At 39.8% G+C, this 22,708-nt stretch overlaps 1 protein-coding gene across 2 annotated transcripts in view; it reads right to left on the reverse strand.

The window, feature by feature from the left end:
* Nucleotides 1-22,708, reverse strand: part of LOC145995261 (uncharacterized) — a 383,578-nt gene that overhangs the window by 138,057 nt on the left and 222,813 nt on the right. For both annotated transcript variants that reach the window (XM_083131837.1, XM_083131838.1), the window contains exon 2: nucleotides 2,847-2,907. In XM_083131837.1, coding sequence (XP_082987963.1) covers nucleotides 2,847-2,907 — 61 coding nt within the window. The remainder of the gene's footprint in view (nucleotides 1-2,846; nucleotides 2,908-22,708) is intronic.

Consider the following 22,708-nt stretch of genomic DNA (forward strand, 5'->3'; position numbering starts at 1 on the left):
AGGCTTCCGGATGACGGAATCCTAAAATACCGGAAAGGCGAGGTACGTATCTTCTGCCGGAGGCTACAGGAAAAGCACGCTCGGATGTCTTCGCTGGAAATGCGAACCTCGCCTTGTTTTTTCGAGATGCTCTTCGAGTGAGGAATAACTGCAGGGGACTTAATTGTCTGAGACGACGGAAGGGCGGAATTGGCAAAGGAGAAGAGCAAAAATAGCAGAAAAGAGAAGCAGAGAAGATGATATAAATGAAAAGACAGGTGGAATAAGGAAACAAATGGCAAGGGAGAAGAAAGAGGAAATGAAGGCGAGAGGAGAGAAGTGGAAAGGCGAGGAAAGGAGAAGAAACTATAAAGAAAGGATGGAGAGGAAAGAAGTTTAAATGCAAGAATTGAGAAGAAACGATGGACAAAGGAAGGAGAAGCAAGGAAATAAAAAGCAAGGTAAGGGGTAAAGTGAAGACAATGAAAGGAGAGAAAATGAGAAACTATAAAGATAGGAAGGGAGAAAAGGAGAGTAAACAGAAGAAAGGAGCAAAGAAATGAAAATGAAAGATAATGACAGAAAAACGAATTAGATGCAAGGGAACAAAATGAAAGGTAAGAAGTGGAAATGGAATGTGAAGAAAGAGAAAATGAATTGTAATGAAATGAGAGGAATGGAAAAGTAAGAAAAGGGGGAGTAAAGAAAATGAAGGCGTGAAAAGGGAATAAAATAAATGCCAAAGGAGAAAAAAAGAGAAAGTGGACATATAGAGTCAATGAATGAAAGAAAGTAGAGAAAATTAGTGAGGAGTAGAAAAATAAGGGAGGAAAAGGAGAGACGAGAAAAAGAAAAAAAATGAGGAAAATTAGTGAGATGTAGTCAAATAAGGAAGGAAATGGAGAGACGAGAAAAAATTGGTTAGGAGAAAGAAGAACGAGAGAATGGGATAAGAAAGAAATATAAATGGGGATAAAAGCTGAAGAGAGAAAAGGTTTCGTTGGTTTCATTTGGTTTATTTTATTTCGCTTTTCTGCTCCTTTTGGCTAATCGCGAAGATGAGGATAAGAAATGATATGATGAAATTTTTAAAGGGGCACTCACCAAGAACACACATGTCCATGCCGGATTCGAACCCGGAACCCCTGACAAGAGAGGAAACAAAAAGAAGAGAAAGACAGTACCAAGTAGATACGACGTAAGGTATGTTAACATCCACAGGTTGAAAGGTGCAAAGTACAATACCAATCACCCAGAAAACCTATGAAAAACAGCATCACAAAACGCTGAGGTTGCGTTAATTCAATACCTGCCGTCATTTCATTCGTATAACATTTTTCTCCTCAGTTGGTGGTCCAAGGCCAGGCACTCAGCACCCAATTATCTCATCGCCTGCTATTGTCGCCTCTTCCCAGTCATTAGATTACCGCTCAATGTTGCCAGTGCGAGACATTTCCTACCAACTCTGGTACTTATCTGGCAGGGTGATTCATTCCATAAAATATGCAATTGCTTGGATGTTGAATATAATATTATCCCAAGCGACTGTCACATGAAACAGCTTGAGGTTTTTCCAACATCACGATTTACGTGTACCGTGCAACACAAAAAATTAGCTACAAAACGACAAAATGGACAGTTAACAAGACATTGTGTCCAAACGAGCGTTACAGTTACAAGTGAACATTCTTCGTGCCAACTGACAACGCAAATTTTACATCATTACCTGGCTCGCAGCCTCAATAATGAATGAAAGCGAATGGAAAGCAAACAATCGATTTTCAATTCGCATCACACATCTGCCGCACGCGTCAATTACATGCAGGGGTGAGGCGATGTGAACTACAACATGTGTGGTGCTCAGAAAGCCATGCATCCCATATGTAAAATCTGCTATGGATCAGTAAACACATTCAACATGTTGATACTATTACAATGTATGGATGCAGCAATTTACACAAATTAAGGGAAGATACATACACGCACACACGTGTGTGTACGTGTATGCGTGCGCCTGTTAATGTGGATAGCTGAGGAAGAAACCATCTTTGCTGTCTTTCATGCAAATTTTAGTTTCAAGTCTAAAGTTTGAAGTTGTAAGTAATAAAAAGTCAAAAGTATCGAATGTTACGGTATTTAACTCCAGGGTTCAAAGTCCAAAGTGTCAAAGCGCAGAGTCTCGAAGTATGAAGTATTCAAGTTCAAGGTTTTATAGTCAAGAGGTTCTAATTTGAAAGTTTCAAAGCGCAGAGCTTGAAAGCGTAAAGCATTCAAGTCCCAATTTCCAAGATTAAAAATTCAGATTGTCAAGTGTAAAACATCAATGTCAATAGATAAAAATAATCAAATTACATAGTACTTTAGACTCGAACTTAGAGCTAACATATGGGAATTCACATTTTGAAGACCAGACTATGAAGTCCAAAGTATCAAGGTCAATACATTCATTTAACTTTGGACTTCGGTACTTCGAACTTGAGTGTTTCAAAATTCAAAGTATCTAATTCATATTTTAAGACGAGATTACGAAGTACAAAGTATCAGTATAGTTTGAACTTGAAATCGAATCAAAGTGCATAGATTTAAGTCCGACGTACCACAGTCTCGAGTTCGAATGTCCAAATACCAAATTTCATATTTTGAATACCAGATTATGAAGTTCAAAGTATCAAAAATCAATAGAGAACTCCGTAATGAATCGAACTCCAAAGCTTCAAAGTGTCAAAGTCGATAATTTCAAATCAAAAGTGCCACGGAAACTTAGTGGCTAAACCTGGGGAAAATATTGATCCCTAAAATTGGAAACAGAATCACTTCATTTATAAAACACAGAAGGAGAAGTATAATTTAAATTAGATAGTACTTACAGAACGTATATTCCCATTATGTGATGGTGGTATGTGACATCTACACCAACTCCACACAGTACTGTAAAAAAAAGAGAAAAGAAAAGTTAAAATGCAACATATAGGATTTTGAATCCATATATATATATAAATTAACAAGAATAGTGAAGAATGATATAATGCAAACACGTTTTCGTTTTTCCCTATATTCATTACAAACTACAACAGACTAAAACCAATTGTGTTTTTCAGTTGGTTTGAAAAGTAGAGTGTAGATGAATTGTAGAGTGTAAAGGGGTGATCCTTTCTACACACCCAAATGTCAAGCTGACTTCCACGTAGTACAACCTGAACTGCATTGTTGCAGACTAAAGATGCTCTAGCGTATGGCCAGTATAATCCTGTATGGGACTTGTGTTGGTGTTTGTCCCTTGATATCTTACATGGTATCACATTCATCCCTCATCTTTGCAATTAGGCAAAGGTGGCAGAAACGCGAAGTAAAATAAATCATTTTATTTCACATGAGTTGTTCCTTTGAAAACAATCAGCATAGGCTCTGATAGTTTTCAGACCAATTTATATTCTCCTACTATGGTGAAATCATGTTACCCAGAGGTTTAGCAAGAATTCCCATCTGGGGGTGTAAGTGTAAATTTAGAGCCAATGTTGGCCTTTGTGTGGGGGGGGGGGGGAATTGGGGATGTTGAGAAAATTTTGGCAAGGTGTTAGTGACATGTTGGGGGTGTGTGGATAAATTACTGGCCAGTGCGTCAAGGTTGTGCTGTGTGGTCTAGACTCGCCAGACAGCACTTCTACGAGGGTCACTATTTATATTTTGAGCCTTGGCAACACTGATTGAAGTTAGGCGCGATTTGACGTTTGCACGGAATCGTCTGGCATTATTGACCATAACTTGCTTCAAATGTTTTGTCAATAGCTTCATTTGTGTTGTTTATGTTGCCTTGGAGATTGCGCGACAACAATAAAATGGAATTAACTCGTGAACATTTTCGTGCGATGATTTTTTACGATTTTCGACGTGGATTATCAAGACAAGAGTGCATCGATCAACTTACTTCCACATTTGGCGATGAAGCCCCATCCTTTGCCACTGTGAAACGCTGGTATAACGAATTTAATCGTGGCCGCCATTCGCTCACCGACGAAATTCGCGAAGGTCGTCCAAAATCAGTTGTTGTTCAAGAAAACATTGATGCTGTGCAAAACCTAATACTGCAAGATCGTCATGTGACATACTGTGAGATTGAGGCAACCATAGGCATTAGTTCCACCAGCATATATAAAATATTACACGATCATTTAGCTGTGAGAAAGGTATGTTCTCGTTGGATCGCACACAATTTGACAAAAACTCAAAAAGACGCTCGCGTCAATTGGTGCAAACAAATGCTCAATAAATACAATCGTGGTGCTTCAAAAGACGTATATAAGATTGTAACAGGTGACGAATAATGGATATATATGCATATGAGCCGGAACGTAAACAGCAGTCGACTGTATGGGTGTTTCAAGATGAACCCAATCCAACAAAAGTTGTTCGCGCTCGAAGCACAACGAAACAAATGGTCGCCCGTTTTTTCGGGAAAACTGGTCATGTGGCAACTGTGCCTTTAGAGGAACGTAGAACGGTCAACTCTGAATGGTACACAACAATTTGTTTGCCAGAGGTCTTCGGTCAAATACGGAAAACAAACAAACACCGTCGGATCATTCTTCATCAAGACAATGCCAGCTGTCACACATCTCGTCTAACAACAGACTTTATGAACAGTCAAAACATCGAATTCATGGGTCATCCGCCGTACAGTCCTGATTTGGCACCCAATGACTTCTTCTTGTTCCCGAATGTCAAGAATAAATTGCGTGGACAACGATTTTCGTCGGCTGAAGACGCCGTTGATGCGTTCAAAAACCATATTATGGAGGTGTCTCAAGAAGATTGGAAAACCTGCTTTGACAAATGGTTCAAACGAATGCAAAAGTGTATTGACCATAAAGGAGATACTTCGAAAAACAATAAAGCAGTTTTCAATGCCAAATTCCTGTTTTTTCATTGTTAGGCTCAAAATATAAATAGTGACCCTCGTAAATCTTTGAAGTACTCAGACCTGATTGGTCTTGTTGAATCTCTTGCCGGACCCTGTGGCCGAGTGGTTAGCATATCGCGCTGCAACGACAAGGGTCCCGGGTTCGAATCCCGCTCGGGCTTGGTTGTTTGTCAATGTCCACTCATCAATTTCATCATTTCATCACTCATCCTCATCTTCGCAACTTAGCCAAGAGGCATAAAACGCGAAGTAAAATAAACTAAATCAATACAATACAATTCTTGAAGCTCTTGCCTATTCTTCTTAGGAAAAGTTTATGTCCGCAATAAATTTTCATGCACATGTTTCCATTGTCGTATTTCTTTCTCCTATATTCGTATTAACTGAAAGCAGGGTGTGGTTGAACTTCAAACTTCAACCTGTTGCAGTGTAAAACTTTATCCCTCTCAAGGATATAATATGTCCAGCCGAATGTGGCCCAGTATTGGTTGCTGTAGATTTTGCTTACAATCAAAAATACATTTAGGATAAACGATATATTTTTCCACAATACTTAGATCCTAGCCTATTATGTAATACCAGAGTTTTTTCAGGCTTGTGTCAACAGGTTACATTTTTAAATAAGAAAAGTGTTGAATTTGAAACCTTTTATCAATTTACAGAAGCTTCGTGATCAGTTACAACAATAACCAACTTGCATCACAATTCAAAGCAATTGTTCACTTACTAGCAGCAGGTTCCCAGCTAAACTGTCGTTTATTACATAGACAAAACTTTCCGGACAAAGTTAACTGACACACTTTGGAAAGTTCCTTTTTATCAGAAATTGAATTACAGTTACTTAGCTCAAGACATCAAGACATCAAAAAGTAACTACTTATACTGGGTGAGTCTTTTAAAAGAGGCCCCTTGGAAAATGTGCTCCTTGCTTGTAGGCAACCCTGGTACACCGAAGAGAAGAGCGGGGCAGAGAACAGTCCAGGATATGTCATGTCATGTTGTCGAATATGCTTGGCACCGATATCCTGGACTGTTCTCTAACCCGCTCTTCTCTTCGGTGTACCCGGGTTGCCTACATGCAAGGAGCGCATTTTCCACGGGGCCTCTTTTAAAAGACTCACCCAGTAGTTACAGTTTCTCGAGAAAGTAAATGCTACTGGTAAATACGTACTAAAGCAGCAATCTGTGACTTGAAATTTAAACTTGATAAGTTTCTGCCTCCTGGTTCGCTTCGAAATCTACGGAATTGCTAAATATATCGTAGCTATACATAATTAATGCATCTCAACTGCTTCCTGTATAGTTTATTTTTCTAATTTGTCGCACCTACGACAAATCCATTCATTTGCTATGTCCTGTTGCTCACTAACCGTGTCTTGTACAGTCAACAAATTTAGTGGTAATGTGTAATTTATACAGCGCCGTTTCATAAGTTTCCACTTTTACTAAGAAGAATTAAAGACCTATTACATGAAGTATTAAAAACAATCAAATAATGTCGGTGGGATTGCACGTTGTACAATAATGTTGTGTAAAGATGAGAATTACTGCCCTAATAATTGAGGCGTGTGTACGGTTAAACGAAAGTTACCTTTCTTATTCAGATTGGGTACCAGTCAAGGAAAGCCAAGAAAGTCTAGAAAAAGTCGAGGAATTATGCTTGTGGTCAAGAATTTGTTTTTTCTTCTTCATAAGAGTGAATTTACATTGTTATATACCTGTATTGGATTTGATAAAATTGAATATTTGGAAATTTAAAATTGTATAGAATTTTGTTTAAGAAATACATTCTTCCATGCTTGAAGTTTTGTATAAATATTAAATATAATAATGTGGCCATTCCCCATCCAGGATGAAGTCTTAAGCATTAATTTTTACATTCATTAATAACATCACCCTGCATTTTTGGAAAACAATTATGATGATTTCAAGTCAATAGGTGATTCTGCAGTATTTTGAGTCTTGATAAATAAAAATCCACTTAACATTTTCAATCAACTTACTTCATAATTTTAGACATTTTGTGAAGGAATTTTTTATGAGTGATTTCGAAAATGGAACTTTCGTTATCAAAGTTTACAATTTTCATGTCAATGTGTCTTATGGAAATAGAAGGTGGATTAAATGTTTACTATTCTATGTGCATTTATAGTTCAAAATTGGAGGATTTGTATTGTAGAAGACCAATATTTTACCACCATTTAAACGGAGCCATCTATTGGGAAAATCATGAAACTACACATTTTATTGTGAAATAAAGCAGTTGATATGTTGTTCATTTTTAAAAAGAACTAGACGTGATGGATAAAAATGGATTTCATTTTTGGAATCAGCACGCTGAAAATATTCAAAGACAACAGTTATCTGCAAATAATCCAAACCCATGCAGGTTGGTGTAATTAAAGCAAGTCTAAATCTCTTTTGTTAAAGCACAGCTTCAGTTTTCATCTTAACCAGCCTTGTGCTGCGAGTTTTTCATTGAATAAAAATATTTTCTTCATCCCCAACTATGCCTAAATAAATGCTAAAAAGGAAAAAAAAAAAAGGCAAGAAAAATTAAAGAAGGGTCAAGAAAAAGAATTTTTGATTTGTTATTTTGGTAGACATCCTGTTATTGGAAAATAGGCGGAAAGGCTTTCCTTGGAAGTTTATTTACATTCATGCAACCAGTTAAGCTCAGATAGTCTCGTCCTGTAGAAACAATACCAAGCTTTCATCGCGCACCAGAAGATAATCGTAAAAAAATATATAATTTCCAATGAAGCGCAAATTCAGTAATTGAAACTGTCTTTCCCATTCCCGCATCCTCCTCCCGGTGTCAGCCGACACTCGTTCCTCCCCCGAATTTTCTTCCCGCCTCCGACGCGGATGCAAAACAATGTCTGCGTAATTGAAGGCTCGGTTATACAAACCGACGGCGCCCGGAACAAGTCCCGCTGTCAAAGAAAATTAGAGCTTTGTTTTCGGTTGACAGCGCGGCGCTTCCCTTTGTTCGTCGCTCGCCGGCGACTAATTAAGAGGCAGCGCTGTGATAGGTGCTCCACCCGCCCCTTCAGAGGCTGCCAGCGCCAGTTGCGAGTGACACGTGAGGGGTCCACGCGCCGCCCATTCCCTGGATGCGGGGACAGATCTTGGCGCTGGGCATTTAATCGCATTAACGCTACAAGCACTCCATTTCAGGAGAACAAAGTAGCTTTTATATCGAGACTGAGGATAAAACCAGCCCTTATAAAACGAAACTGGGAGTTTTGAATATAAATATGGACTGAAAACGAGACTACTCTTAAATAAATATGGACTGAAAACGAGACCACCCTTAAATAAATATGGACTGAAAACGAGACCACCCTTAAATAAATATGGACTGAAAACGAGACCACCCTTAAATAAATATGGACTGAGAACGAGACCACCCTTAAATAAATATGGACTGAAAACGAGACCACCCTTAAATAAATATGGACTGAAAACGAGACCACCCTTAAATAAATATGGACTGAAAACGAGACCACCCTTAAATAAATATGGACTGAAAACGAGACCACCCTTAAATAAATATGGACTGAAAACGAGACCACCCTTAAATAAATGTGGACTGAAAACGAGACCACCCTTTACAAGCATGGACTGAAAACGAGACCACCCTTTACAAGCATGGACTGAAAACGAGACCACCCTTTACAAGCATGGACTGAAAACGAGATCACCCTTTACAAGCATGGACTGAAAACGAGATCACCCTTTACAAGCATGGACTGAAAACGAGATCACCCTTTACAAGCATTGACTGAAAACGAGATCACCCTTTACAAGCATTGACTGAAAACGAGATCACCCTTTACAATCATGGACTGAAAACGAGATCACTGTTTATAAATGTGGACTGAAAACGAGTCCGCCGTTTATAAAATATCGTACTAGCTCATGAAAAGAGGCAAATTAGTTTCCTACACTCTTTTCCGGGAATCTCTGGAGCAAGTTAATAATGAAAATATGTCCTCTGTGCAAGCAGGACTCGAGATGGCTCGACCAATAAACGCGTGAGAGGGAAAGAGACTGCGTGGAGGGAAAACGAAAAAGGAAACATATTCCCGAGACAGAGTTTAAGTATTCGTACCTTCTCTTGCTGATATAAACTACTTCCATCGTATGAACTGAATTGTATTTAAGCCTTGAGCTTTAATACTGGATAACATTATGAGAAACAAAAATAAATAGTGCTTGAAACGTAATAAATGACACTACGATATTTTTAAATCGTAGGTCAGATATTTGGACATTGCGAGATCAATATTTATTCTTATGTAAATACGACTCATTGTTGGTTTGTCCACGAAGGCGGTGGTATGTTTGGAAACACTGGTTTCGAGATTCAAACCCTTTTTTTCCCAAGTTGACCCTATCAGCAGGCATGTTTCAATCGCCAGTAAAAGACATTCGCCTGCTCCCTCAGAGCTCTCGAAAACAACAAAGCAGAATGTCCAGAAAGCGTGCTTCCGCTGGCCGTCGAATCCGCGCAATAAAAGCCGAAATAGATGAGGCCATATATTAAGCCCGGAGCGTGGGACACAGGGAAACGGGACCTGCATTGGGGAGGCCGGCCTCTCGCTGCAACAAATCAAGAACCGAGGCTGCTCAGAACGGAAGTAAACATTCTTAGCTTGCTACGCAATAGTTCGGATTCAGCGTGCAATTGGGTCTCAACAATGCGTGCAATTTGTTCTTAGTGAAAGAAAATATGGCATTAATAACCAGCGGAATGGCCAGATGGTGGTTGCGAGGTCCAGGTTTCTTGAAAAGTAAAGAGAACAACGAAAGATTGGTAAAAATGTACAACCTTAGTGACAATGAAGTTCGACCAGTCACAAATATAGGAGTGCGTTGTGAAAGAAGGAGAACACATGCATATGCTGAACATATTTTATTCAGCAGGCTACATGGAACAAAGGAAAACATAAATTTCCGCTGCAACGCAGCAATGTATGGTGTCCACACAAAATAAAACATTTTCGTCCATCTACACGTGACATTGAAGTTTGACCACTGTTAGAGGGGATCCTGTTTACCATGGTGTGACGCCGCCCCGTCGACGAATAACTGTGGCAATGCGTCGGGGCATGCTGCGGACGAGTCGTTCAAGGTAGTCCACATCGATGCGGTGCCATTCCTCCTGCAGGCAGGCTATAAGAGCAGCCACTGTCGTGGGTCCCCTCTGTTGCACACGTCCCTTAAGAACACGCCACACATTCTCAATGGGCGAGAGGTCGGGACTCGATGGTGGCCATGGCAGAGTTCGCACGTGATGGCGAGTCAACCATTCTCTTGTCAGACGCGCTGTATGAGGCCTGGCATTGTCGTGTTGAAAGATGAGACGCCGCCTGTGGAACAGGTGCCTTCGCACTGTGGTAAGATGCCGCTCCAGTATGCGTGTATAGGCGTGTGCATTCACAATGCCCTCACAGACGTGTAGTGGGCCAACCCCAGATGCCGTCATGCATCCCCATACCATCACTGACGCAGGTTTCTGTACCCGACGTGCATAACATTTTGCTTCATTCTGTTCCTCCTTCCGACAAATGACTGTTTTCCGTATTTTCCCGTACACAACATTGTAAATGGATTCGTCCGTCCACAAAACCCTGTTACACTGCCGAAATGTCCATCCACGGTACATTCATGCCCACCGTAGTCGATTGCCTTTGTTCAACATGGAAAGGAAGGGTTTACGTTTCGCCTTGTACACTCGGTAACCGCATCGCTGTAGGTAACGGCGAATGGTTATGGTTGACACTTCAATGTGAAAGCGTTCTCGAGTCCACAGTCGTAATTCGGCCACAGACACATGATTGTTGGTCTGGATATAGCGCCTAAATATCCGTAGGTCACGCACGCTCAGCAGGCGTTTTCGACCGGGGGCCTTACCTGGCTCTGTAGTACCCGTATTTTGGTGGTGTTTGATGATGCAGTGGACGGTTGACTTGGGTAAGTTCAGTTGGCGCCCTATTTCCCGTTCACTGAGTCCATCCCGTTGCAACTCCACCACTCTTCTCCTCACGGTGTTGTCAATAGGTTTGCCTCTGGCCATGTTGATGATGCACTGCGGTTCCTCGGTGCACAGCACGCGCTTATATACGGCGGACTCCCTTATCGTGTCCGTGACGTCATGCTTCCGTCGAATGCGCCACTATCTGGAATTTTTCCGTATGGGTCTGGTGCCTGGTCGAAGTTCAATGTCACGCGTATTGTTCCCCGTTTTCGTTCTTTACGTGACCTTGGGTGCAACATGCTGGGATCACGATTCTTGCCTGCTCACACGCCTCCTCTTTCACACATGCGTCACTTCTGCGGGTCACCCATTCCACCGCCTATGCCTCTGTGCATTTAATCACGTATTCCTTTCTGGTCGAACTTCATTGTCACCAAGGTTGTAGCTCTATGACTACTGGGAAGAGAAGCTACGAAATGGTCACGCGCCATAAGTACTGAACTGAAAACGAGAACAGTCTTTAAAAATATAAACTGAACACTAGGCCACTCTTAAAACTATGGCCAGTCCTTAAGAATATGAACGGAAAAAAAGGCCAGTCTTTAAAAACATGAACCGAAAACCAAATCAGTTTTTAAAAATATAAACTGAACACTTGACACGTCTTTGAAAATATGAACTGAAAACGAGGCTACTCCTTATAAATATAAACCTAAAACGAAGCCAGTCTTTAAAAATATAAACTGATCACTAGGCCAGTCTTTAAAAATATGAACTAAAAACCGAATCAGTCTAAAAATATGGACTGAAAAAGAGGCCACTCTTTATAAATATGAACCGAAAAACAAATCAGTTTTTAAAAATATAAATTGAACACTAGGCCAGTCTTTACAAAATATGAACTGAATACTGGGCCAGTCTAAAAATATGAAATAAAAATGGGGCCAGTGTTTACAATTATGAACTGAAAACAAAGCGTCTGGTTATAAATATAAACTCAAAATTAAAAAAAAATATATTGAAGTAGCCCAGGAGAAATAGGTTTAGAGAAAACCAGAATTCTGACTAAAGTTTAGAACTCATTACAAGGAGATGCTATTTTGTGTGTGTCCCATCATAAGTTTCGTGTAATCACCATTCATCTTCATTATGGGGATTAGTCGAAAGTTGCATTAAAGGGACGAAGTAAGGGAAGTTCTAAAACGAAAAGTGTCGAAACGTTTTCGATTCCAAAACATGGGCCCGAGCCTGGTTGTCTTACAGGCAACGAACTCGGGACACTGACCGGATGCGACGCTGGTTCATTCAGGACACAAAGGTCTAGTGTTTCAGAGGCAATCATGCCCCCCCCCCCCCTCTTCCTCTTGCCCACGCATAGAAGAGAGAGAAAGAGGAATAGAAAAAGTGGACCATAATTTGTCCGAGCCGGCCATCCGAATCGAGCAGTCATTACAGAGGGAGACAAGAGGCCGGACCAGAAATTGGAGATAGGAGAAAGAGAAAGGGTGGGAGGGAGAGAGCTAAAATAAGGAGACCGTTCGTCAAGTCCAGTTGGTCGTTTGGGGTCCAAGTCCCCTTCTTTGGATCTTTGCCGCTGGTTTCGTCCAATTTGAATTGATCCAAGCCGGAAGTCTTTCGCCTACTTCTAGGGTCTCGTAATGTTAACGGTTCGACCGAATTTCTAAACTGAGATACGAATGCCCTAAGCGTCCATCATTGTCCTTCCCTACAGTGCTTTCGATTTATTCCTTATATTCTTTAAATTAGCATGCTCTCAGATCCGTGCGTTTTACAGGATGTTACTGTTATTGCTTACTACAGTTTGTTTTGTAAATTCAATATGAAAGGGAAGAAGGCTCAATGATGTATTTGTATATAATAAGAATATTGAATAGTGTTTAGACTTTCAACCATCTACAGATCTTGCATTCGTTTCTTCTTTGCAATATGTTTTATGGCGACCTACACCTTCGCTACGCATTGCCGTTTCGGCATATATCAACTCTATTTTGTATCCGCGTGGAATGATCTAAAGGGAAGAAGGAGATAAACGATTCGTCAGCCGCAATGATCTGATCCGAACCCGGAGGTGATGTCCCTAATCCCGGGGTTATTCAATCTACTCACGAGAATCACGAGTGCCTTCGGAAGTTTCTCCCGTTGCCTTGAACTCACGGGAAAAAACGTTAATGTTCCAAGGTGCATAACTTAAGGATGGTCAACAAGCTTTTACGTCATCAAAAATACTTTAGAAGACAACACCAACACAAAAACTATCTTGAAAAGGGAGAGCTTGTCAAAGTATAACAACCTCCCCCTCCCTCCCTCTCTCTCTCTCTCTCTCTCTCTCAAGGGCACGAGGAACAGTTTCCATGTCCAGCCAGACGGAAGGATCTGAAACTGATCCTCCCCCACCAACAATTTGCCGCGGCGAGCTGGAGAAAGAGATATGTGCGCTGGGTGGTTGTAGGAGGGAGAAAACTTAGCATTATTCTTATGGGAGTATTATTTTATTCTTATGGGAGTATTATTTTATTTGTTCTCTTGGGAATATCAAACTTCGGATGAAACAGAAAAACACATGAACGGAAAGAGGACAGGTTAAATATTTGATTGGCAGGCAAAAAGTAAAAACCTCTATTTGATTAGCCGTAACTTGAAGTTCACGTTGCATTTTTTCTGCTGAAAGAATACATGGAATTTTGAAATTTCTTTTTCATCATAGTTTTCAAACATCGTATCTAGCTTAATAATAAAACTTCAAAAAACGCTTCCACTTGCAACATGGGGAGAACTTTATACTCTCTTGTACACCGTTTTTTAGTAGCATTGCCCTTCCGACTATACTAAAATAATTGTACGCATGGTGCGAAACTATCACCCTTCGTCTTAAGGATGGTCAACAAGCTTTTACGTCATTAAAAAACAAAACAAAACACCAACACAAAAACGATCATAGAAAGGGGGAGCGTGTCAATGAAGAATACGATCCCCCTCCCTGCCTTTAAATCCTCGTATCGGGTGCGGCTTCTCCATCGCGCCACCTGACACTCGCCATCCCGGGCAAGCTGTCTCTGGAGATCCCAGCACGAGTGTCGCCGATATTTTCCTGCTCTGGGAACAGTCACGGCGTGACGACAATGCGTCGGGGGATGAGAAGGGGCTGATTTAGTCCGTTTCGACCTCACAGAACCTCCAGAGAGCCTTCGGGAGTGAAAAAAGATGAAGAGGAAAGCTCTTACAAGGTAGGAGGTCGGTTGTCAACAAGCGGTCTTCGATGTGACTCGGCGGAAACTTTACCCTGGGGTCGAAGGTCGGGAAGGCGAAGAAGGGATCAGGAAGAAGGGAAGAGGCGGCTTCGGCATACAGAAGATGGCGATTGACTGATGCTTCTATGGAGAGAAGATGGATCGCTCTGGCTTGACCTGAGGCGGTATCGACAATAAAAGGTAGTCACCGTCTTTCGCCTTCCAGAAGTCACTGTACACGATGTCCAATGGACACGGACAGTGACGTATATCCACACACTATCCCATATATACTCTCTCTCTCACACACGGGCTATTCAATTTTAGAAAGGTTTCTTAGATTTGATAGTTTATCCCTGAACACTATACAGGGTGTATCATAATAGAGTGAACAACTTCAAGTTTTTTTTTCGACTGTATGAAATACAACAATCATATTTGTGTGTATCAATCAGTAACACTCGAAGTCTCTATGAATGTCTACAAAGGGGTACAATGTGGCTTCCACCAGGTATGCGACACACATCCCATCGAAATTCTAGTTCTTGCCACACTTTTCCCAAGAACTCCTCGTCCATCAAAGCAGGCACATTTCTTATTGTCTGCTTTAGCTGTTGCACATTCTGTGGCATAGGTGGCACATAGACTGTCTTTCACAAAGCCCCAAATGCAGAAGTCTAGGGGTGTAAGCAGTGGCGTGCCCAGGATTTTCGAAAGGGAGGTGTTATGTATACTTTTTCTTGGTAGTCAGTCCTCATTTTGTCATATTTTCCTACCGTTGACGTTCTTTCTTTAGACATACTGGGCGAAGGGGGGGGGGTATTATAACCCCCACCAACCCCCGAGCACGCCACTGGGTGTAAGGAAATTTAAGACACAGCCTGCTTTTTCTACACCTGTAAAAGTCTCAATTTTCTTTAACACTACGCCAGAGCCACAATGACCCTGTTACAAAAGTCTTGCGCACAAACGCAAAACATGAAGATTTTCTCATTGTTGTGTTTCAGATAATGTTTTAATAATAAACCTGATTAAGTTGTTTAATGTATTGATACACGCTTAAATCAATGTCGGTTTACAAAGCTGTATCATAGAAGAACGTTACAGGAAATGGTATTCTTGTGGAAGTTGTTAAATCATGAAGTAGATGCTGAACATCTACGTAGGTACTATCCCAGATTAATTTTCGGATCCCGTCTACAAAAACTAGATGCAAGGATGAGCTTTTCCTTCTCAAGAAGGCTAGATCGGAAATTGTAAAGAAATCTTCATTATGGATAATGTGCACTAGTTACAATAAATTGCTAATCAAGAATAAGATCATTAACATATTTTCTATGAATCTAATGGAACCCTGTAAAGCCGCCATTAACATACTGACCTTAAAAATGTAATCTGTTTATGAAATTGTATAATAAAGGTTGCAAGCACAAACATTGCAGTAAAATATATGTAAATGTATTCACTATACATATATATGGACTATGTAATTAGATATGTACCTCTTGAATTCAATAAATAAATAAATAAATAGCTCTCAATATTTAAAATGAAATATGAAGTTGACCTCCGTGGCGGAGTGGTTAGTATAGCGCGCTACGACGTCAGAGGTCCCCGGGTTTGTATCCCGACCTGGGCATGGGTGTTCTGTGTGTCCCGTCATCAATTTAATCATTCATTCTAAGCGTCGCGATAAGCCAAACTGGCACAACAGCGACGCTAAATAACAAAACTCAAAGAATTAATTAATTAGAATTCAATTTACATAACCTTGAACTGTTAACAGAAAAGCAAGTCAAAAGTAATTTTGAATTTTATTAAGAAGTATGGCTATTGTTAACAGGTACAATTCAGAAAAAGACAAAGCTCTAGTCATTATTCATCGCTTTGCGCTCATTCAAACAGTTTTTGCTTCCTCATAAGGTTTTCCGACAGCACAGATCAAATGAGGTAACTAAACGCATGATCATGATATTAGGCGGTTGGGCAGAATTGCGCTGGTGCCACATGTGGGAAAAGCAAAGCGAGAGCGGGACAAAAGTCGTGGTTCACGCGCACTGTGTGGCAACGTTGACCGGGCTGCGTTGCCTAGTTCGAACATCAGTCCGACCTCTCTCCGGGGCACATTCGAGTCACATTCGATACAAAGCTAGTGATCGTACGATTTGAAAGTTCGTTACAGAAATGGAGTCCCATATCTACACGTCGGACTGCTCTTAAATCTTCGAACACACGGGATTGTGCTGCGACGTGGCATCTGCCACCCGTCTAATTTCATGCCCGCGCGTATAGTACCACAATGTATACTCCATCCCGAGCAAGCGAACGAACACAAAAGTCTCTGCGCAAGTAGTAAAGCGAGACGGCTCCACCAGTGAACACGTGAGAGGGAACGGGATTGCGTGGAGGGAGAAAGCGACTGCAGTTACCATTCTTTGCAGCAGCGTGTACTGCTTCCTTTGCCCACTCGAATCTGTCGCAATGCGCGGCCTTGTTCCAGAAATAGACGGGAGAGAGTATAGAATAATAGTTTCACGGTGGTTTTGATTTTGTTAAAAAAGGAAACTCGTGTACAGACACCGGCAATAAAATGGGACGCCTGGATAAGTGGATTTTAATAGAAATTGTTGAATGGCAACTTCTACCAACGCCATAGAGTTAGGCTACACACAACGGCTTGCAAGATAACCAGTATTTGCCATTTCTATTGCCGGTGGCTGTACATAAATATAGATATTTGCGTTTAGCTATTAAAAACAATATTCTGTGAACAGCAGCTTCTTGCGTCCGCAAATTATTTAAGCAATTTAAGCCAAGGCTTTAAGGGGTACAGCCAGCTCAGAGAGAACTCCTGCATCCATTCTCATGATCAAAAAAATCCTCCACCATGTCCTTATTCCCATCACGGACATACTCAATTTCTCCTTGCTTTCTGACACATTTCAGTCACTTTGGAAACTCGCCCAGGTACGCCCTATACCTAAAACAAGCAACGAAATCAATTTAAACAATTTTAGACCAATCAGCATCCTCCCAGCTCTGTCTAAGGCTCTAGAACATCTTATTAGTGGCCAAACCCGTGACTTTCTAGCACGAAATAACCTAATAAACCACTTTCAATCGGGGTTCCGTAGCAACCACAGCACATGCACGGCTCGCGTCAACGTAACCGACGACATTAGGTTAGCTATGTACAATCGACAACTTACAATCCTTGTTCTTCTCGATTTTACCAAAGCTTTCCAAACCATTGATCACGACATTTTACTCACAAAACTATCATCCCTATTCAGCTTCTCGAACTCTACGGTTAACTGGTTCCGTTCCTACCTGCATGGACGTCAACAATGTGTCGTCGACCCACATCGAAGATCATCCTGGAAAAGCATCCCCTGTGGCGTCCCTCAAAGCACCGTACTGGGCCCCCCTCCTGTTTACACTGTATATTAACGACCTCCCGTCGATGCTTAATCACTGTAGGTATCACATCTATGCCGACGACTTTCAATTATACTTTTCTTTCCCTCCTCAAGAAATATTGAATGCAACCGAACGTGTAAACAACGACCTGAAAAAAATCAACAAGTGGTCTGTAGACCACGGCTTGCACGTCAACCCGACCAAAACCCAGTGTATGCTCGTAGGCTCCCCAAAGATTCTGAACAGAATTGACGAATTAAATCTCCCTAATCTTACGGTCAACGATAAACACTTGCCTCTCTCTACCACGGTTAAAAATCTGGGAATTACGCTAAACAATAATCTTACCTGGCGAGAACACTTAAACTCCGTGTGTAAAAGAGCTTTCGGTGCACAACACTCTCTTTACCGCCTTAAAAACTTCCTCCCCGAACGTATAAAAACCAAACTTGTCCAATCTCTTGTTTTCCCAATTATTGATTACTGTGACACTGTTTACTCGGACGATAATCGCGAGAAAGCTAAACGCCTTCAGCGAATCCAGAACACCTGCGTCCGCTTCGTTTTCGACATAAAATATTCCGAACATTTGACACCGTATTATGTGAAGGTCGAGTGGCTGAAATTAAGTGATAAACGGATTTACCACAACCTTGTCCTACTGTACAAAGCCCTAGAAATAAAAGATCCAAAATACCTTTCCAGGCGGTTTCAATATATTTCGGACTTTCACTCCCGCAACACCAGATCACGTGAAAAATCTTTGTTATCCATCCCTATCCACAGATCTAACTTCTACGCCAATTCGTTTACCGTTACCTCTGCAGGACACTGGAACAGACTGCCCACGAAATCCAAGCCTCCTCCTCAGTTGTAACATTCAAAGGACAATTAAAATTATACATGCTAAACAATTGGACCTAGGTTAAATTCCCAGAAAGAAATACGTTATACATTTAGCCCACGAAATATGCTTTCTATGTAGGTACTTGTGTGTGAATATGTGTTTGTGTGTGTGTGTGTGTGCATGTAGAAACTGTATTGCTTTTATTTTTAATTTCTTCTAAGCTATATTTTTTTATTGTGTTAGTAAAAATAATGAGCAATGTACGTAATTAATGATTAATCCAGGGCTTGACTGCTCGTATTCAAACTGTATTGCTTTCATTTTTAGTTTCATTTTACTTTCATTACTTTATTTTTCTTTTATTATTTTATTTTTCATTTATCTTTTTTAATTTTTTAATTGTATACAATTTACTGCAAAGAAAAAATGATCCCTGTAATTAATGGTTAAGTGGAAGAGAAGGCATTAATGCCTTAACTTCGCCATGTAAACAAAGTCGTAAAATAAATAAATAATCTGATAATGTCGTGCTACGCAAGACAGTCCTGGCTAGTAAGAAAACATGTCCTAGGCCTCATTTCCATCCACACTGCCCACCTGCTTATCGCTTGAACACGATTCAAACAAGACCTTGAACGAACTCTATAGACACAACCTACAGGAGGAAGGGGGTGTTTAGATTTGCTGATATTCACTGAGAAGCGTGGATTTCCGTTCGACAGCCGAAGGCATTACGTGGTTGATTTTCGATCTTGCCACCGAAGTTCCCGGGTTCGATTCACGGCCTGGACATGGATGTTTTTTGTGAAGTTCCCTTCGTCAATTTCATTTAATTATTATCCATCCTGATCGTCGCGTTAGCCAGAAGTGGTAGAAAAGTGACTCTATATAACCAAAAACACAAATACATTAGTGATGCGGTTGCAGATATATTCACATATATAAATAGCAGTTTGCGTGTGCCCACCCGTAAATGTGTTCTGATTTTATTCGTGTGTGCCGGCAACAATACATCAAGTATAACACTATTTTTTAATTTTTTTACTAGTGGTTGGACGAGAGAACTATGATAACCTAAAGAAGATTAGCTGCTCTGATTCCAGAAGGGAAGAATTGCTGCGAAGGTGGAAGAATGGCTGTAATTAAGAACTGAAAAGAAAATTTACTCCATTTTCATTTTGTTCATTTTCTTTTTGTTTGTGGGAGGATGCCATGATACGCACCCACTTATTGTATCATTTTAAGTGTTTAATATGTTAATTGTCTATGATGACGTAATTTGTTTTGTTCAATTGGGTAGTCTGTTATGGTTATGGACTAACCTTAAAACATTTGATTGTGGGTTGTGAGGTGAGATATATTATGAATGTTGCTGGATAATGGAAGTTATTTTGGAAATGTGAGTGTTAAATTGTGAAGTGAAGAACAATTATGATCTTAATACAATTTTGTTTCTAATAAGGAGTTTAATTGCGAGTGCAAGTGTAATATATTAACATTAACTGGCATCTAAATATATTTTTGTGTGCGAGAGTTAGAAAGGTTTACGGAAGCATATCCTTATCTGATTTCCCACAACCTGAGGGCTTCATAGTAGGCTGATAAGTCATACTCGCCGTCGAGGAATAAAAGCAAGTAGATCCATTGAGACTAAACCGGGGAACGTAACAGGTAACGTTGGGCGCCAAAAAGTTTATACCGGTCTCAAAGCCTGGTCAAGGGTACATAGTAGTAGTGTGTGTCATTGTAAATTTTAAATATATACCTAGGTAACCAATCAAATGGAAAACGAATTCAAAACAAAATGTTGGAAATTTTAATATATTCCATGGCTCTACAGCCCTGGAAGGGCTTTGGTCTATCTTCTGACTGCCAGTCTTCTTCCCACAATCATACCTAGAAGTGGGGAGATCTTCAATCGGTAATGGGGTGACGTGGAGTCGGCACGTCGAACCCTCAGCCGTTAGAGAAGATTTTCATGTTACACTATTCACTCGTAGCTCCCCAATTTCTTCAGGCAAGACCATCTTGAGGTTCAGGCCACAGCGCTCAGTCAAGACGTCATCATCTGGAGGCGATCGTCTTAATGCTGTCAACCCCTTGTAGTATTTTTATCAGAGAATTAAGGTATATTTATTTCTTTTATGAAGTTAAATTTTGACATTTACCTTCCCGACGAATATAATTTGAAGAAAAAAGTAGAATATTGAATATTTACACCAAAATTTTCATTCAGGAAGTCACTACGGCCACCACAAGAAATCCTACCATACCACAAAAAACGGGTTGAAAACAGTTAGAAACTTCCTGGCGGAAAAATTTAAACATTGTATATCTTTGAAAAATATTATTTGGAATATTTGTCAGCTACAGTTAAATTCGTAACCGCTTTTGTATGAACTTTTGTATGTAAAAATCAATTGATTAAATCAAAGCCCCGCATGTTAGGTTGACCGCAAACTTTCCAAGTTACCTAATCAATTAAATTGCTTTAGCTTTACCCAAAATTAATCAACCAGATAATTCAGGTATTCTGTGTAGCTATACAATCTCAATACAATAACTTAATTTATATATCCTTGCAGCAAAAGAAATTGGTACAAGGGCAATGTTACATTTCTGAGTATAAGGTCTAAACCTAAATCATTTGTCACATTGTAAGTTCTACCCTATTGACTTTATTGAACAAAAGATAATACACAAATTTAATCTTTTCATTGTCGTTAGTAAGATCTGTGACAATAACTAGAGTTTCTAACATTTTCATTGAAAGAAAAAAGCAGATTAATATTTTGATTTTAGCGATCACTTGAGAAATAAACATTTGGAATATTTCCTTACACTGTTTTTACACTCTGTTAATAAAATCGTGAAGAGTATTAATAAATTATGAATCAATAAACATTATCACTGATTTAATAATTCGTTACGAACATCGAAGCTTCACAAAGACAAAAAATAAAAAGCAGTTCATATGAAACAGTTGTATAACATTTAATACATTTTTTAGTTCATATTAACATAGCTAGGTAACAAAATGCTTTCTGTGTGAAAACATCTGTGTATATTCTTGGATAATTTTACACACGAATATTTCATCGAAGTTCTTGCTACACATCGTACCCTTGTATTTGAATGCACAACACGGCTTCCATTAGCCTCCGTTTAGCCTAAAGAAGCATAAAGCGGGGTAAAATAAAAATGTAAATGTACACATGTTATCAACTTTGTCCAGTTGTATAGCTTTCTTTCATTAAGTATATTTTGAAACTAAAAATTTGTGGAAGTCATATGAATATGTTATCGAATACTTGCATAAAATTTGCACTGACGAACTGCTGGTAGACACTAACGTAATATTTTAAACGTTGACTAAATCTTGAAACAAATTAATTTGCAATCATAAACAACAACGCATCTTAACGTTAACCAACGTTTGTAATTCAGGGTAAATTATTTGTTATTTGTAAAGAAAATTGTTGACGAGATAAAACATGACCACATTTACGAGTATATTAGATTCCGGACACATCCAATGTTTACATCATAAACTATTACTCTTATATATTTATGAGTATAAAACCTTTGTTACTTAACTTGTATCTTTTCGCATGGACCGAAACGCATTTTCAACACCATCTTGAAGAAATGTGAACGTTACTCTTACCTTTTTCATCATAATTGCCTCTGCAATTGATCACACAACACTTATACACCAGACCTCTTGCACATTTAAGCATATTTACACGTCATGTAAACTCGATTACAGTTCTTAAATTTGCATTACAATTCCATATTCACTAAAAAGATCCAACATTGATTCCGAAGAAGCAAATCAAACATGGCGGCTATCTCGCCTCCAGTTGATGACGCTTAGTCACGTGACCGGAGCAAGCCATTAGGCTTTCATATAGAGAAGGTAATGCTTCACGATGGTGGGTTGCCACCGGTCCTATAGACCGGCCGAGAACCTAGAGACTGAACCTAGCGGGACTCGAACCCATGCCGTCACGCAGCTCGTTAGATAGCACGGTTACGGAGGACTGTTGGAAATTTTAGGCTCTTTTTTTTTTTTCAGAAACATAAGAAGGCATTGAATGGTTGATCTTGATTTAGTTTATTTTACGCTAAATAACGAAATCAAATCAAAATTAGTTTTTTATATTCAGTTGCACTATATTCCATTATTAGCGTTACTTCGTTTATAAGTTATGAAATTTTAAAATGTTCTTAATTGCAATTTTAACCACATATTAATTTTAATAATTACAGCAGCTAAATTCGTTTGTTTGGATGTTGTTTATGTCTAC

This window comes from Lepisma saccharinum, chromosome 11 (genome assembly GCF_977018435.1).
Source record: "Lepisma saccharinum chromosome 11, izLepSacc3.1, whole genome shotgun sequence".
Lineage (NCBI taxonomy): Eukaryota > Metazoa > Arthropoda > Insecta > Zygentoma > Lepismatidae > Lepisma > Lepisma saccharinum.